Below are 18,005 nucleotides of genomic sequence, written 5' to 3' on the forward strand. Positions count from 1 at the left end.
GAGGTGCTCCGAGTGCCGGTGGGTTGGACCGTCAAGTAACACTTTTCTTCCCCGAGTGCGGCTCGTCCCCGAGTGTTGCACTCGAGGAAGAAGACCTTTGCCGAGTGTTGCTCTTCCCCGAGAGCCAAGTACTCTACGGCACTTGGGAAAGCCTCTCTTCTTCGAGTGCAATTCTTCCTCGAGTGTAACACTCAAGAAAAATTGGCTTTCCCGAATACCCGATTTTTGGCACTCGGGAAAACCTATGATATTTGTGAAATTTCGCCTCTCCCGTATTGATTATTCCTACTTGTTACTGGGTGCTATTAGTTACATGGTGAACACCTAAAGGACGCGTACAATTTTTTCCATTCCAATATGCTGCTATCCTCGCGTCTCGTCCTTAAGAAAGGTCATCAAATTTCGCCTATATACTTAGACTAGGTTAATGCCCGTACGTTGTTACGGGTTTTAAAATCCATATATTCTATGTTTCTTCATTGTTATTTCATTTTTTCTGTCTATATTCTTTCTTTTTTATTTCTTTTCGGTTTTCGTTTTTCGACTTTATTTTTATTTTGTGTCCTTTCCTTATTCTTTTCTTGTTTTAATTTTACCTTTTATTTTCTTTTTCTTTTGGTTTTATTTTTATTGTTCTTCCTTGCTTCTATTTGTTTTTTTCTTTTCAGGTTTTCTATGTTTCTTCATTTTTATTTTATATTTTATTTCCTTTTAATCTTCTTTTTATCCTTATTTAAATTATTTATTTATTTTATTTGCTCTATGCACTTTTTTCATTTGTTAATCATTTTTGTTTTTATATTTTCTTCTTAGTAATTTATTTTTTATTTTTATTTTCTATATATATGTGATATTTATGTAGTATATATTTAGTATTTTATGTTGTGTTATGTCATATTTACGTAGTATAAATATGATGTTTCTTATGGTGTTCATTAGTATACATGTAATTTATAATAGATGTGATGTTCTATAATATATTTAATGATGTTTTATGATGTATTTAGTGATGTTAATGTTCTATAAATATATTTACGATATTTGAAAAGTAACCATTTGACATTATTTGAAAATTTTCTCCATTTTGTGTTTTTATTTTTTTCTTATGCTTTTTACTCTATATTTTATTATTATTTTTATCTATGTCATGTATTTATGTATTTTTTTTATGTATATTGTAATATCAGTTTCATAAACCTAAAACCAAAATACTATTCTTCTAAATCGATAACATTTTTTTACAAAGACAGAACATTGTCTGTTGAACCTAGAATATTGTCTCTACTTAATAAAAGAAAATATTTTATCTTTATAAGATAAATATTCATTAATAAAATTTTATCTAAATATATCCATGTGGGATCTTGTTTTGAAGAATTTGTTATAAGAAATTAAATGGTGCAATCGGAATTTAATTTATATCTCTGGTTTAGGAGTTATGATTTTTTTTAATTCGCTAAAAGAATTTAATTTGTTATAAGAAATTAAATGGTGCAATCGCGAGACGACGACAAGGGCTCGTGCTCCTAGGTGGAACGGACGAGGGCAGCAGCGTTGTACAGGTTCGTTTCCACGAGTCGACCCTGCGCTCAGATCCCGTGTAGGCACTCGCGTGTTCTAGTTTTGGTGCTCGCAGGATTACTTTGGGCGATGGTGACTGAGCTGTCGTCACAAGATCCAGCACTGTCGTCCCGCCGCCGACGCTGCCGGAGATGCCAAGCCCGACGATCTAGAGCGCCACCGACGGTGCCCAAGCCGTCACCGCGAGATCCACAGCACCGTAGTCGCACCACTGCCGCGCCGCCACCGCTGCCAGATATGCGAAGCCCGATGATCCCAAGGCTGGACACAACCACGCCAATGCCGGTGGACACTGACATCATGGTGAGCTTGGCCTCTGGTGCGAGCACTAGGACCTCTACGGCAAGAATACGTTCTTAATTCAGTAGTCTGATGAAGGAAACCTTAGTAATCTATGATAAAGCTTGTGTAGACTCCATTGACTAGATGTGTTCTTTGAAGGAGGTAATATTACAATGAGGTTGCACTAAACTGATGGCACTTTGTATGCTGTTTTCATAATGTGAAATGCTAGCTGTTTTTGGCTGACCCGAGGCTACGAGGATGCTGCTAGTGAAATTTTCTACTGAAGTCAGCATTTGCCTACGCTATGAAAAGAAAGAAAATTAGACAAAGATGTTATTATATATAATATGATATACAGATGGGGGATGTTGTGCCGAGTATAGCTTTGCCTTCAAGGTTACCAGTTAAATGACCTTCTTTTCTTGTTAATTCAAAGGTTAGAAGTTGTCGTTCCATTCCATTCGTAATAGCCATGGTTTCTAAAAAAAAAATATTGTAATCATATTGCTCTTATTTATTCTTGCTATATTTTCTATCAAATAGCCACACAATGGTACACAAAAATTATTTATAGTTCATCCTAGCTACATGCAAAGTATTAAATATCTTAGAGACAGACTCTCGTCTGTGGGTTGTATAACATGTCTTTATACATGTCTATATGATAAATTCGAGACACTTAGAGACGGATCTCCGTCTGTGGGTTGTACATGCCCTCATGTGTGTTTTATTGATGCATTTAAGAACTTTTTGTAAAAAAATAATAGGATAAAATAATTAAGGAAGTGGACGTGTGTAAAAAATAAAAAACAGTGTTACTTTTTTTTAATCTAATATAACATATTTGTATATAGACAACTAAACACTACATCTTCTTAGCAGACTACCAATTCCACTTGCACACTGCACTCAAAGTTGACGAGCAAGCATCACAATTTTTTTCTCGTCGAGGATTACCAAATTTCACCTACATACTTAGAAAAAATGCAAAAAACAAACAAAAAAAAAGGTACGCCACCGGAAGTACAAGTACGGATGGACGTACAGAGAAACGGTGGCTTCAAAGAGAGGACCACAAGTTAACGTCTCTCCTTCCAGCAGGCTTGCAGCTTGCACACATTGCATGCATGATAGTAAGGACTTGCAAGAAGAATTAATGTTATTAGTCAAGAAAAGTTTGAACAGCACTTTCTTGTGCAAGTTCACCCATGCATGCATGCATGTTGTCATGAAAAATATATGCAAAAGTTCACCACTTGAAAGTGATATATGGAGTGATTTTTTATTTTGGAGAAAGGAGAAATGTTCAGGTCTCTCCACACATGCAGAAAATCGCATGCATTCCTCATTGCCATTTTTCATTCTTTCTTTTTTTTAAAAAAAATCTTGGAACCAAAACAGAGGTGATTAAAACGCAGGCCCGGCTCCAGAGGGTGGGCAGGCAGTGCGACCGCCACGGGCCCACGGAGCTAGGGGGCCCAAAATAATATAAATATTAGTATATATAATTTTTTATTTAGCATAACTAACACATATAAGTCTTTAAAATTCTATTGTAGGTGTCTTCCAGTCTTCCTATTTTATGTAACTTGGAAGCATTAGAGCACAAGCAGCGAAATCAAGAGACTAGAAGACGATTTATTTTCTACCGGCGCCAAACCACCGATGCTTCCTAATTCAGCCTTGTTTAGTTCTTAAAAATTTTATTTTTGTTTTAGGAATCTTTAGACACATGCATAGAACATTAAATGTAGATAATAAATAAATAATTACACAGTTTATATGTATTTTGCGAGACGAATCTTTTGAGCCTAATTAGTCTATTATTGGACACTAATTGTCAAATAAAATAAAAATGCTACAATAACCAAATCTAAAATTTTTTTTGAACTAAACGAGGCCTTCCTATTCTCTTCCAAATTCCCAAAATCCCAAAATCTCCTATAGATTGATCATTGAGGCATCAATGCATGCAAACATGGATGCCGAGTCAGCAACGACCGATGCTAGTTGCCAAGTCGCAGACTCACTAGCTCGCTGTGGCACCACCACTACCGCGAGACGATGCAACCAACAACAATGATTGATAGCAGATGTGATCTCATTCAACAGGCTCTTATCTTATTGCTTGCCCAAGGGCCCTTCAAATTATAAAGCCGGCCCTGTTAAAACGTGGCTCTATGATTGGCCCCTGTGGGCCTACATTTTCAGTTTTCAGGTGCTTGACTTTTTTAGCAATATATTATCTTACCCAACCAACTAATATAGTTATTAACACAAAAAACTTACAAAGGACATTTTCATTCACAACTTTTTTCTACAGCCAAACAATAGTAGAATTACAAATCACCTGAACACCAACAGAAAAAAAAATTCCAGGCACATGATGAAATATACTAGAAGTGTAGAACTAGAGGGCGCCTTTCCACTCTTCCAGTATGCTAGCTAGACTGTGCTTTGCGTATAGATCAGCTTCCAAGTTCCAACTGTTGGAGTCCGTAGTGTTTGTTCCTTATAACTACTACTGTCAATTGTGAATTTAAAATTGAGTTGATTGAACAAACTGAAGGAAGCTCAACTGAAAACGGCATCCATCGTCGTTGAGCACAACTTGTTGGAGATTGGACCATCTCCACCGCGCAGGGATGTTGTGTTGTTTCTACATGCATATGCATGTATGCATGCTGGGTCCCATCCCACCCCCATGGGCCATGGCAGCGACATTAACGTAGCAGCTGCCTGCTATGCTACACCGACCATGTCCTGCTGCGGAGCAGGGACGACGACGACCGGCCTCCGGCGAACATCTCGTCGAGGGCGATGACGAGGCCCATGGCCAGCGTCGCGCCGAGGCGTGGTTCCACCACCAGCCGGAACACGTCGTCCCCCAAGACGGCATCCTTCCGGCGGACCTCGGCCACCACGGCGTCCCCGCGCGCGTGGTCCGGCTCCCGCACGACGCAGGCCCGCCGCCCGTACGAGCCCTCCACCACGTACGATGACGAGGAGACTTGCAAGGGCGTCACGTAGGCCAGCGCCTTCGCCCTGGAAGACGACGACGACGACGCCCTCCTGTGGCGGCGGCGCACGGAGAGGAGCGGCTTGCTGCTGGTGGCGCTGGGCTCCGCCGCCTCGGCATCCGCGGCGTCGCCGTCGTAGATGACCCAGTGGTCCACCAGCACGCCGAGCCTCCGCTTGCGGCGGACGGTCAGGAGCGGGGTGCCCGTGGCATCCATGAGCACGACCTCGGCGCGGCGGCGGCCGGAGGCGTCGTACGAGTCGACGCGGAAGGCGAGGTCGCCGTTGGCGTCGAAGACGGTGAAGCCGTCGCAGTTGAAGAGCAGCGACCTGCGCCACACCGTCAGCACCGTGGGCGGCGGCGGCGGCGGGTCGGGCGTGACGTCGACCGTGACAGCCGCCGCGTGCTGCTCTGGGTCGGCGGCGTTCGGGTGCACCTTCGTCCTGGGCATTTTTATTTCTTGTCCGCCGCGCCGGCTGGCCGGCCGGCCTCACTCTCTCGATCTAGCTTGTGGTGTAGCCTGGTAGCTAGGGCAGCTAGCTCCGTGCAGAGTGGAGACAGAGGCCTGTGCGTGCGTGCTTTGTTGTGTGTTGGGGAGCTCGGAGCTTGGGATCGAGTGAGATTGGCTTGCCGGACGGAGTGGCGGAGTGCAGAGGTAGAAGACGAGTTGGGAATTTATACAGGATCGATATCGTCGTCCCTGGGCTCATCAGGTCAACGACACAGAGCATCGCACGCCTGCACTGCTCCTGCAGGCCGATGTGGCCCTGTGCATGTATTGCCCTTTCCCTTTCAAAAAAGTTCATCTGAAAAAAAAAAATCTGACCTCCTTTAATTAGAAAACCAAATTTTAAGACTATCATTATAACTCTTGAAATCATTCCATTTACGTCACAAACTATGGGAGATACCTATTTTGCCGAGTGCAGGAGGCTTTGCCGAGTGCCGAAACACGGACACTCGGCGGCACTCGGCAAATCCCCAGTTTGCGAGTGTTACACTCAGCAAGTGTCTGGCGTGACCCTTAGTTTGAAGTGCGGCACTTGGCAAAACTTTTATTAACCGTGCGAGATTTAGCACTCGGCAAAACTGTCGCCGTGAAGCTCTTTGAAGGCAGCTCTTTGCCAAGTGCAACAAGCATTCGGCAAAGAGGCCGCCTGCTGTAGTGCAAGCAGTTTTAAAAGTGGTTTTTGTCTGATGTTATGTCACGTCGGTCACGAAGAAAGCAAATCAAACCTTTTGTGATAGTATAAGAGCTCAGCTAGACTTACCTCGCTTAATTAGAAAACCAAATTTTTACACTCTAGAATGCGTAATCTAATAAGCATGACACACATGGCAGTATTTTGGATGCACATCAGCACACGGGAAACAACTCTACATCTATTCACTTCACGGTGTAGTACGAATTGTTGAGATGTTGACCGCATGGACCATCTATCGATCGAACCTTTAACGTGAACTGACCACCAGCTGTGTGATTCGTATGTACGTGGTCCTTGTTGACACGTTTGTTTCGTTTTAGGTGTCAACATAACACGCATATATATATGTACCTTGTGAACAGAGCTGACTTGCATTGGCACAACGTACGCACTCAAAGTTGACGTAACGCAAGCAGCTTCTTTCGAGCTTCATTCCGTCCACATCACAGTACAACTTCATTTTTCTCCAGAGAAGTTACCAAATTTGGCCCCACATATAGAAAAAGTGCAAAAAAAAGTACACCTCATTGGAGGTACAAATAAAACGGATGGAGGTGCATAGAAACTGTGGCAACAAGAGAACAAAGGTCACAGGAGGACATGCATGATTATATTTAGATGAAAGATCCATCCACAAAAACCTGATGGCACACGCCATACAAAAACAGGTCCCAAGTCTTCAAAAAGTATTCCAATTTAAAACCTCACAAACAATCAGTATCTCCAGATATGTTGCCACCCAGAATACTTCCTAAAAGAGACTTTGTAAAATGTTCCGAACATACTCCAGAAATGTTCCTAATCTGGTAATTGCATAGTAAGCCGGACCCCGATGCAAAGCAGGCAGACCTAGTCTTGCATAATTAATATTCTTCTGTGCAAGGGACAGTTATTCCGATACCTTTGTTGTGCCACGAGATATCGTCAGGGAGTTCAAAGACTCTCTGCAAAATTAAGTTAGGTCAATAATTACAATGTCTCACAAAGTGGGGCAACTTAATTAGCAATACACATGTGGATTTTTCAATCACCATGCATGATATCAATCATTCAAAGGGTAACTACTTAATCCATCTAATAATGAGCCACCATCCTTATGAATTTAATTAACCTAACCGATATAAATCCATTTATATGCATGTGTTTAAATATGAAATGAGACTAAGGCCAGTCTCAGTGGTCCGTTTCAATACACTGTTTTCAAAACAAATCCGTTGACAGGGCATCAATGAAACGAATAATGAAACAACCTCCACAATGCATGAGTTTCACCTTGATGTTTCCTAGGCTGGGCAAAGCATTTAATTACTGCACAATGTTTGGATCACATGCAAGATAGTGAAACGATTTAGCCCTCAGTGGAAATTTCATCCCGTTTCACCGCGTGGGAAATAACGCCCGCGGGATCTCACCATGGTGAAACTACTTCCTTTTCTCTCCTCTTCATTTCATGCAAAAAATGCAGTTTTCCTGACATGGTGCTCTAATAAATGTGCATGACATCCTGGTGAAACCCCCACTAAGACTGGTCTAACTACTACATGCATTAGGAGCAATAAAAACAATAAGATTTACTCCCTCCATCCCTGTAATATAGTGTTTTCTATAATTTTTAGGACAGATTAAGAGACAACACAAAAGACACATGTGCCCTCACTTTGTTTTTAAATAAAAGACACTATCATCAACAAGATTAGTGGTGATTGGTTTATAAATGTAAAGATTTAAATGTAAAACTGGTTTTTGGTTTCTACAATGTCTTATATTTGAGGATAAATTTTAAATGTTAGAATGTCCTATATTACAGGACGGAGAGAGTAACTTGTGACCTAAGACCAATATTACAACAAACGACAAAGAGCAGGGGATTGGTACCGAAGTTCATTCTCCAATTCTGCATTAGCCGGGTCCAACTTCAGGCCATCAAGAAATGCACCACATGCCTTTTCATAGTCCTGAACAGTGTTTCATTTGACATGTCATCAGAGAAATGGATTTTCGAGAGCAACATAAGCGCCATAAGAAGTTATAAATGCTTAACTCACCTTCAAGAACATATGAGCAGCACCTTGCCGGTAGCAGGCTTTTGCCCAATAAGGCTGGAAAAGCCTACAAGCTTCAGCATCAATCAAAGCCTTGTTTCCTTCACCCATTTTAATCCAGCAAAGGCTCCTATTCGAAAACAATGTTGCATCAACAGAATTGGCGTTCTTCATTATAGCCTACACCAACAATTTAAACATAAATATAAGCTAATTCTGCAAATTTAACATGCATGGCTGCACTTTTTCCTAATGTGACTATAGAAATTGACAATTATTATATTTGCCCGCTGCCCATTTCATGTTTCTCTCTTAGTATATATGGTTTCAAAGCAGTGCTAGCCATAATACTGAGTTAATATGTTCCATAAAGTGGAGAAAAACGAGCATAGTGCAACAATATTTTTTGCCCAGTGTTTTTTTTTACACTCGGCAAAGAAGCTCTTTGCCGAGTGTCAAAAGAAAACACTCAGCAAAGAGGCTTCTTTGCCGAGTGTTTTTCTTCGACCCTCGGCAAAGAGCTTTTTTGCCAAGTGCCCAAAAATATACACTCGGCAAAGTATTTAACACTCAGCAAAGATGCAGATTCCGATAGTGCATATACCACGGAGTAGAATTTTACTGCAGTATAATAATCTTTTTTCTTGAATGCTTTGTTTCCTTCTAACTTCAAATCAGCCAGGTTCATTTTGTACACAGGGTCATCCTGAAACAAAATAGATGACATAACAATGAAAGCCGAGGGTAGGTTTGAGTTACAAGGAGACAGTGAGCAGGTCACATCTTATCACTTGTCCCAATTGAAGACATAAAAACCAGAATAATATTGAATTAAGGCACACGCTAAATTGACCAGAATTGATCCCATTTATGCTATATACAGTAATTCTTGATGAGCTTAATTAGTTACTTGTTATTTCAGAAACAATTGCAATAGTGCATTTCACAAATAGAACTGACGTCACAAATTTTAAATATAATTTCAAGTTAGGGGTATCTATCAAATAACCTGCAGGGTAGGAAACCCTCGACAAGAATTTGATCATGATAGCATATTCTTTAATGCAACAAGCAAGGTTTAGTCTGTACCTCATCTGTAGGTATTGATTTAACATATGCAAGTACCCCATCAACACTCCAGTCAGGCACAGATGGGATACGAGCTGTCACGCGCAAAAGGATCTCAACATCTTTCCGTCTATTTTCAAGCGCTGCAATTTCTATTGGAAGGAGTCCAGACTGTTGCAGATGACAGAGCTATATATTACTTGCAGAGCAGGCATTCCTATTACAGTTCATATTACAGTTCAAGCATGTGGAAGAACCCTTAAATATGTGAGCTTTGCCAAAAAAAAAAAAACCAAGCAATATCAAAGCCTACTAACCAAACAGGAGTTGGCTACTACAGATGAAACCCAAAAAGCCACATATACACAAATAGCTACAGTATTATAGTAAAAAAAAAAAAGGCAGTAGTAGCTTTAGGTACATTTAAATTCTCTGATTGTAATACCCGATTTTAAGGACAAAACCAGATATGCACCATATGTGAGTTTTAGAAGTCAAATCTCACATATAGCTACAAATAAGGGTTAATATCAAAGAACAATGCATAAATATATAACGTACATAATATTAAAGAGATAACCTTTAATAGCAAACAGCGGATAGACAACTTTAAACTTCGGGTATTAACTCCTCTCCACAGGATCCAACTGACTGGTTGATCACAAGCCCAAAACTTCTCCTGAGGTGTGGGGGGAAATTGCAAGAGTGAGCACATATCGTACTCAACAAGTATAACCAGGGGTTCATGAGGCTCAAATAGCTGACACTGGTTTGACTGCATTTAGCTTTTAATAGTTGATAGCATGTTTAATCATTGGATAGCAAATGTCAAGGTAGCATAATTAATCCCATAACCACATGATCAATTGTATACAGGAATTATGAATAACACATATAAACAACATAATAAACCATCATTTATCATCATTAATTAAGTTCATCAGTGTCCATCTATTCCGTCAGTTTTCCGGGCCGCCCGTATCCGTGGGCACGGCTAGTATACCAGATTTAACACTCTGCAGAGGTTGTACATCTTTACCCATGAGTCATGATTTACCCTTTCGCCCGAGGCCCGTCGACCTCTTAGCTCACTTCCAAGGAAAGCCGGCAGGGTTCACTATGAAGTCTTTCAAAGGTTCGTCTAGCAAGTTAGGGCCGCAAGGTTTCCTTTGCGCGCAGATATAGATACCCCCTTCCGAATGGCACAATGACGCGCAGCCTATACACATAGGGACAGGGGCTCGCACTATACCCAAAACGGTTCAGCCCCTCCGCCCTTTCGGGTAACCTCTAACAAGCTAGAAAAGCTTACTCATACTTGACTAAAGCCAGAGCCATATAGCCCTCATGGTTGTACGAGTTGTCCCAGCTTTTGCCAAGGGATAAGTCCTTATGGAGGGTCAAGATCAATCCAGCAAAAGCTAGAGTTCTTTCCACCCTTTATATTCAAGTTGCTAGAAAGCTTATTTTATTGTTTATTGTATATTCAAATATTCATGTTACAAGATCATGGATTATTAATCAAGCACTAGCAAGAACTACCCAAATGCATATCCAAATAGGTAACAAGGAATTCAGGATAACAATCATCTATGATTTTGCTACGGTCATCAAGGTGGACACATGCATATGATAAATGTTATATTAATTGTGTATAGGTAACAAGGATAGTCCCAAGTTATACTTGCCTTAATCCAATTGCTCTTGCTGATCTTGCTAACTCTGCTGGTCTTACTAGTTGTCCAAGGCTCTGATCTCGATCACTGAAGCACCCTTGATCACCACGAATTGTTTACCGGCTAAACTCGATCATCGATCACACAAACAAACGGAGAAAACATACACGAAGCAAACAAGACTACAATTAGAACAGTACACCAATCAATAAAAAGGTTAAAAACAAATATACGCACAGTTACAGTCACGCAGACACAAAAAAACACACTAATCGGATCTACGGTGTAAAAAGAACAACTACCGAAAGATTTGCAAGAGTAAAGACTATATGTTTGTTTTATTTTAATTAACAAAACCATATAAAATCTACTAATTCAGATTAATCAAATTATATTTTAGTTTAGAAACTGAGCGAAAACTAATCATATTTTATTAACATATATTATCACATAATTCAACTTAGATTTATCTTGGTCAAATTAAAAGGACGTGTGAGAACACCTACACGAACTGCATGTGGCGTGGATTCGAGCGAAACAAGTTATTATAATATAAAAATACATTGGTGATAGTGATTAATCTATATTAATATTTAATTTAATTAAAGACACATAAGCACATGTCAGAACAAACATAACTAATAATAGACCGTGATCATCACGTCCTTGCAAACTCAGCACAACTTGATCGCACTAAAAACAAATTTAGGATAGTGAAACTACCGAGTTTTAAGAACTGTAGCTAATTATTTAAAGAAAAAGACGATACAATAAAGAATAGATTATTGAGAAAATGTGAAGGATGTATGCGTACGTATTGTATTTGGCTTTTCAGGTAGGCACGGTAGCAGCACGCGACGGCACTCGGTGTAGGCACCCAGACAAGGCCACCGAACTGGCGTTACGTGTCCGCTGCGGCGAACATGAAGAGGAGTAGATTGGCATTGACAGCATGTATATCACATATATACGTGGAGAGTATCTGATTAGAAGCAAAAGATCAGCGTCTACTAAGCAACACAAGGTGGATAAAAAGAGATCATATATGGATACACGTACGTGTTCGTCCAGAGCATGGCCGGTGGCTTTGCTTATTGCCGAGGAGAGGTAGGCAGGGCGTACAGGCGAGAGGCCAGCGGTGCCAACAGCGTCATGGCAGGCAAGCTCGGAAATCGTGGATCGATGGAGCGGCGGCGGCAGCTGGTCTCTCGGCGAGATCCAAAGGCGGCAAGAACAGAGAAACTTCTAATTTAATACAAGAGCGATTTCCTAAACTAAAGGCTTTCTTTATGATATGTTTTGTTTAAGGGATTGGTACACATATATAGAGAGAAAAACTATCCACATCTACATCAATTAGCGATATAGTCCTAATTGATTTGCAACCTTCATCTTTACTAAAAGACCTAATTAATTATTAAAGCCCATTAGTAAATAAAGACATTGACCATTGAGATCATGGGCTTGAGCTTTTTATTATTTTCGAAATTAATTAATTTGGCGAATACAATAATCCTAGAAAAGTCCAGAATTATGATTTAAGCCATGAAAAATACTCCAAATATTTCAGAAATTCAAGGAAAAATCTCGTAGACATTATGGAACATGAGAAAACCAATTAAAGTATTTGGATCTCATGATAAGATAATTTGAAGCATCTAAAAATTAGACTATGCTTACAGAAAAGTGAGAACGGAAGCTAGAAAATTCCTACAAAGTTTGTAGAGACTGCTTGATGGACGAGGAACTAAAAGAAGTGCTTTGAGTGACAAAGAAAAGATTTTAGGAAGCTCCTAATAAAAACTTGAGCTTAGAAACAAGGAATTTGGTTGTAGATGAAGATAAAGATGTACGAAGATCGTTCTACTAAACGAAATTTTAAAAACTTTGCTTAATCTCAACACACAAAGGAGCAACAAACAACAAACAAACATCACATAAAACATATGCACCAGCATGTATGCATAATAATATTGCTAAGCCATATGATAAATTTTAATTTTAAAAAAATATTATTTTTCCTATATTTTCATGAGCACAAAAATATAAAATTAAATAATTTTATCTCTATTTCAAAAGGAGTAAATTTTAGGGTGTTACACTGATCCATATTGAAGATAACAATGAACAATAATGTCAATTCCTGGTGAACTGGAACTGAAGAGTAACACATATAAACATGTGTCAATCCCACAATTTCCCTTTATGGAATTTTCTATTGTAATAGCTAATTTTCTATCATTTTGCACAACCAAGTCTAGTGCAAATAAAAAAATGACAGAGACAGAATTAATCCTAAAGCTAGCTTAATACTATCTAGAACAGGCCCAAGATCCATGCACATATGTCTGCATGTAATCATGTTATCTAATAAGCATAACTGAAAGAAACTAAAACTTACATCATCAGGAACATTGGGATCAGCACCAGCCTCCAGTAAACACTCATAAAAATCTGTTAAGCCCTCATTTGCAGCGAATATTAAGGGGGAAAACTTATGAGTGCCCTTTGTCGTCACATCAGCACCAGCCTGATCCAGAAAATGTCACAGATACATCAAACCAATGCAAGTGTCTATTACCTTAATCAGATGCTTGGTGGACATTAGTATTTCTTTCAAAAAGAGATATGTAAATTAAAATAGGTGTAAGAAAAATGATTATTACCTTAATCAGAAGCTTGACACAGCTCAGCGAGCGAGCACAGAGAGCAGTTGACAAAGGAGTAAAAATGGTGGAATATTCTTTGTTGCACTGTCAAAAAGTACAAATATTAGTACTTTGAGCGACTCGAGTATGGTGTGAAACTTATCTAACATCTTTTAGTGTACACTACCAAAGCGTCACTATAGTGAACAGTCTATCACTGGTGGTGAAAAACCAAAATCCCAAAACAGAAATAAAAGAAAGGTATGAAATTAGGCAAACATTACAGACAGAAACCAACAAAGAACAGTTAATGGTTTGCTGTGGAAGGAACAACAAAAAAAGAAACCCTGCCGGTTTGGTTCTACAAACTCCCAAATCAATATATGGCATGATGGAAGTAATCCCTTCATGTTATGTAGCTAGTGTCAAGTCCTATGTTCAGCATCAGTTTTCAATCTATCAGTTCAAGTCAGTGTTAGATGGTTAATGTGTCAGTTGCCTAGTCGTGAACATGGGACCTGCTAAACCGGCCGCTAGTTACTTTGTCATGCCTTTTCCTTTCTAAGCACCCAGTCATAAATAATAGAAAACATAAGCAGAAAAATTGCAGCCTTTGCAATGCCAAACACTTGTGTGTTCTCTATTGTTCTTGTGAGTGATAAACTATACAAGCAGCAGCCATGAGTAGAGAGGCTTTCAAGCTTGATCTTTTTTGTATACTATGCCCATTTGTTCAACTTATCGAAGAATTCTCTAACCAAGAAAATAAAAAAAGATAGAGCACCACATACTACCATTTTGTAATTTTGGACCGATAGCATTAGTTAAAATATATGGCAACATTTGTTATATCAAAATTGTATACCATCGTTGTATGTCACACCTATTAGATAGATGTGCTACGTATCCAAGAAGTACAAGTTTCAAACAATTCCATTAATGTTTACTCGATATTCACCACCCAACCATGTGGACCAAACAAGCATTGTGAAATGGAGGGAGTACTAGATATGTCTTTTGAAACCCTGTAACAAAAGTATGTATTCATATAAAAGTATAGAAGTTCATGGCAGAAGTTTAGCTCTAGGATGGCCTATAGAAAGTCAAAACATCAAATAGGCGTACCATTTTTTACAGAAAATAAAGGTAAAACATATTAATTAGTCAAACCAAATGGGCACTGTTATATTCATGGTACTAGCTAGTAAATTGCTGACAAAATGTTAGTAACCTTAGTTTCATGAACAAGATTAAAACAAGTAGTTGATGACATGGGACTTGTAACAGCACATGAAAACAAGAAATTAATGTGCATGTATAAATCTTACATCAGCATTGTAGTCCAGTAAAATCTTCATAACAGCACCCTGATTTTCCATTGCAGCAACATTCAGCGGCGTCCCGCAGTAGGACATAGAATTAACATCAGCTCCTTTTGAGAGCAAGAGTTCTACCATTACACATAATCCTGTATTAAATATAAAAAGGATTAGGTTTAATCAGTTGAGTTCAGCATGTTAAATAATCCATATATAACTGAAAATGCATATTAGAGCATCAACAATGTGTTTCAAGTGCTACTGAATCAAATGTCCATTAGTTGACAGGTTAGAATATCCATATGTAGCACATCAACTTGGAAATAGCAACACACCATACACTGATATTGAATAAACAGTATGGTTATTGATTAGTAAGAGAAACATATTGAACACTTGTTTGAGTTTATTTTTAAATTATTAGCTGTATTGACTTAAAAATGTAACGTGGATTCATGGAGCGAGAGATCCGTTATTCCAATATATGTAACCTCAAATTGCATATTAAATCGAATAAAGACAATTAACAATGTTTAAGCTTGATTCATGCCTATATGGATCCAAACATTGAAAGAGTGTCTTATTAATAATTAAGGAAATCAACTATAGATGGTGTGCACATTCTAAATTATCAATTGAACCCAACTGTCATAGTGTCACAACCAATGTTTAATTCTCTTGCCCAAAAAAGGATGCAATAAATCCTTTCCAGGTTTGATATAGACTACAAATGTTATGAGTAAAGCTACAATTTCAAGCATTTATTAAAAAAATATTAGCCGAAAACCAATATTTTATCCCCAAGGCTTTAAAGGATGTGAGTTATTTTTTACCTTGTGATCTTTTGCACACTACCACACCAAGCTATGACAAGGTCTTTCGATCTTTTGAACAATCTGTACATAAAATCTTTCTAGCTGGATTTGATGTAATGATCTGACCAACTATTGCTATTATCAGATTGATTTAGAGATGATAAACAATTCGCATTTTGGTAAAAATAAGGAAATAAAATTGGGAAAAACAAAATTTATATCCAACCCATGGTAGCATATTCATGAGCCTTATTATAAAATGAATCAATATAAAGTTATTAAATCTGTAATGGCATAATCACATATGATACAAAAGAAAAATGAGACAATGTATGTACACAAAGAACCTTTTGCAACTGCAATATGTAGCGAGTTACACCCATGATACACAGGCTTATCTGGATCAGCGTCATGATCAAGAAGATACCTCACAACTTCTACATTATCGTCAGAACAAACTGCGTAACTGAGAGGTGTTTGACCTACGAAATAATACAAATAAAGTTTACAAAATCAAGTCTTCTCATAATAATCAATAGGAATTCACAGTGAGTTTATTACCTATCACAACATGGCTGTAAACAAATGAAATATAAATCTAAAGCTTTGAAATAACAATAGCATATTGAGTTGATGCATTGCATAGACATTTTGCATCAGTTCTACGTGCTTTGTAAATAAAGTACATATTGTAGATTTCAGCTCATAATTAATAGCCAGAGTCCTAGATAGTATGAAAACAATTGTATGTTAGCATCTTTGAATGTTTTTGTTAAAAATGTAAGGAATATCAGAGAGGATCTGAAGGCAGATATATAGTATGAAAACAGTTATACGATAGCATGTTTCTAGTTTCAGTTTGATGCAAGACAACTTTATGCGCTCGGCCTACTTATAGCCTAGTTTCATCATGTATCGTTCCAGGAAGCGTTGTAGCATCCCAGTTGAAATATCACCACAGCATACTGCCTTGCTCTGAGTCCTGACAAGCCAATTTATATATTATCCAACTACGAACATGTTCACAGGAAGAACTTCATTATTAATAACTAGTCAGCAGTCAAACAATTAAAACTTAAAAGGCAAACTAGCTAGCTAGTTAGCTAGCTCGCACCAGTGCACCACATATATCATGAGGAAAGGAAACCAAAATAATGTACCTATGCATGAAATTAGTGTCAAATAAACTCAAGTTTTTCGAGAAGTCGAACAAACACATTGATAAGTACCATTAGATTTATTATAAAATATATATTATCAGAATAATTTTTTTATAGATATATATAATAATACTATTTATTATAAATTTGGTTAAATTTGAACTAATTTAACTGATACGGTTACCATAATTACATATTTTTATAGACAGAGGAAGCTCATGCAAAGAATAGTTTCCAGCCCCAGAAAAGAAACCAAAAAAAAGCATTACTACTACGTATGAATATATGATGGAGCCAAATGCATCAATAACACCTGACACGGCAGCAGCGTTGATGTCCATGTGAAGCTCCTCGACTAGGTAGGCACACACCCGTGTCCTCCCGAGCGCGGCGGCGACGTGTAGCACTCCGTCGCCGAGCTCGTCCCTGACGGCCTCCACCGCCTCCCGGATCCGGCCCTTCCCGCCGTCGAGCGCGCTCGCGATCCCTGCAGAGAGAGCACGTACGGATCGATCAATATATACAAGTAAAGAAGACCCGCAGCCGGCCGGCCGGCGCGCGAGAAGACGACGACGTACGCTTGAAGACGCGGAGGTTGCCATCTGCCGCCGCATTGCATCGATCGTTTCCCTTGCATGTACCGATGTACGCCGGCCGCCTGTTCATCTCCGATCCCCTCCGCATGCATATGCAATACGTCCACTTGCCTCCTCTCAGATGGCTAGCTATATAGAGGGGCTGAGAATGGCCCTATTAGAGCACTCACAATGCAGACTCTATCATAGAGTCCAAAGTTATTTATTACCTCGAACAATGTGGACTTGGAGTCTAAATAAGACTTGGAGTCTTATTTTTTCTACCTCTTTCTTCAATAAATATGCTGCCACATCAGCAAAATACCATAAATAATATGTAATTAAGTGCCTTGGACTCTGTGATAGAGTCTTGCATTGTGAGTGCCCTTAGAAACTTTCATTTTGCACAACTCAAAACTAGAGATGGGGATTAGTAACAAAGTTACAAAGGTGAAACTATACTTTGTTCATACTATAAAGAAAGTCGTTTTGTATAAGATTTAGATCAAATATTGGAAATATAAATCATGAATAACTTTTTAAGTTGTTGTGTTTGAAAATATAAAAACCATATATATGAATAGATTTGTTTTAAAAAAAAATACTATCATA

The 18,005-nt window shown here is 38.8% G+C and overlaps 2 protein-coding genes across 2 annotated transcripts; both read right to left on the reverse strand.

Moving 5' to 3' along the window:
• On the reverse strand, window positions 4,169-5,519 carry LOC8074833 (protein LURP-one-related 8). The gene has a single exon (XM_002442705.2). It carries the CDS (start codon window positions 5,334-5,336, stop codon window positions 4,614-4,616), a length of 723 nt encoding a protein of 240 aa, XP_002442750.1. The 5' UTR covers window positions 5,337-5,519; the 3' UTR covers window positions 4,169-4,613.
• LOC8067159 (transient receptor potential channel pyrexia) lies at window positions 7,932-17,484 on the reverse strand. The gene is made up of 10 exons (XM_021446202.1): window positions 17,397-17,484; window positions 17,132-17,305; window positions 16,006-16,140; window positions 14,853-14,992; window positions 13,543-13,629; window positions 13,278-13,406; window positions 9,222-9,371; window positions 8,737-8,838; window positions 8,136-8,312; window positions 7,932-8,045 (listed from the first exon to the last, which is right to left on the reverse strand). The coding sequence occupies exons 1-10, from the start codon at window positions 17,482-17,484 to the stop codon at window positions 7,932-7,934; spliced, it is 1,296 nt and encodes a 431-aa protein (XP_021301877.1).

The sequence above is a fragment of the Sorghum bicolor genome, chromosome 8 (genome assembly GCF_000003195.3).
Source record: "Sorghum bicolor cultivar BTx623 chromosome 8, Sorghum_bicolor_NCBIv3, whole genome shotgun sequence".
Lineage (NCBI taxonomy): Eukaryota > Viridiplantae > Streptophyta > Magnoliopsida > Poales > Poaceae > Sorghum > Sorghum bicolor.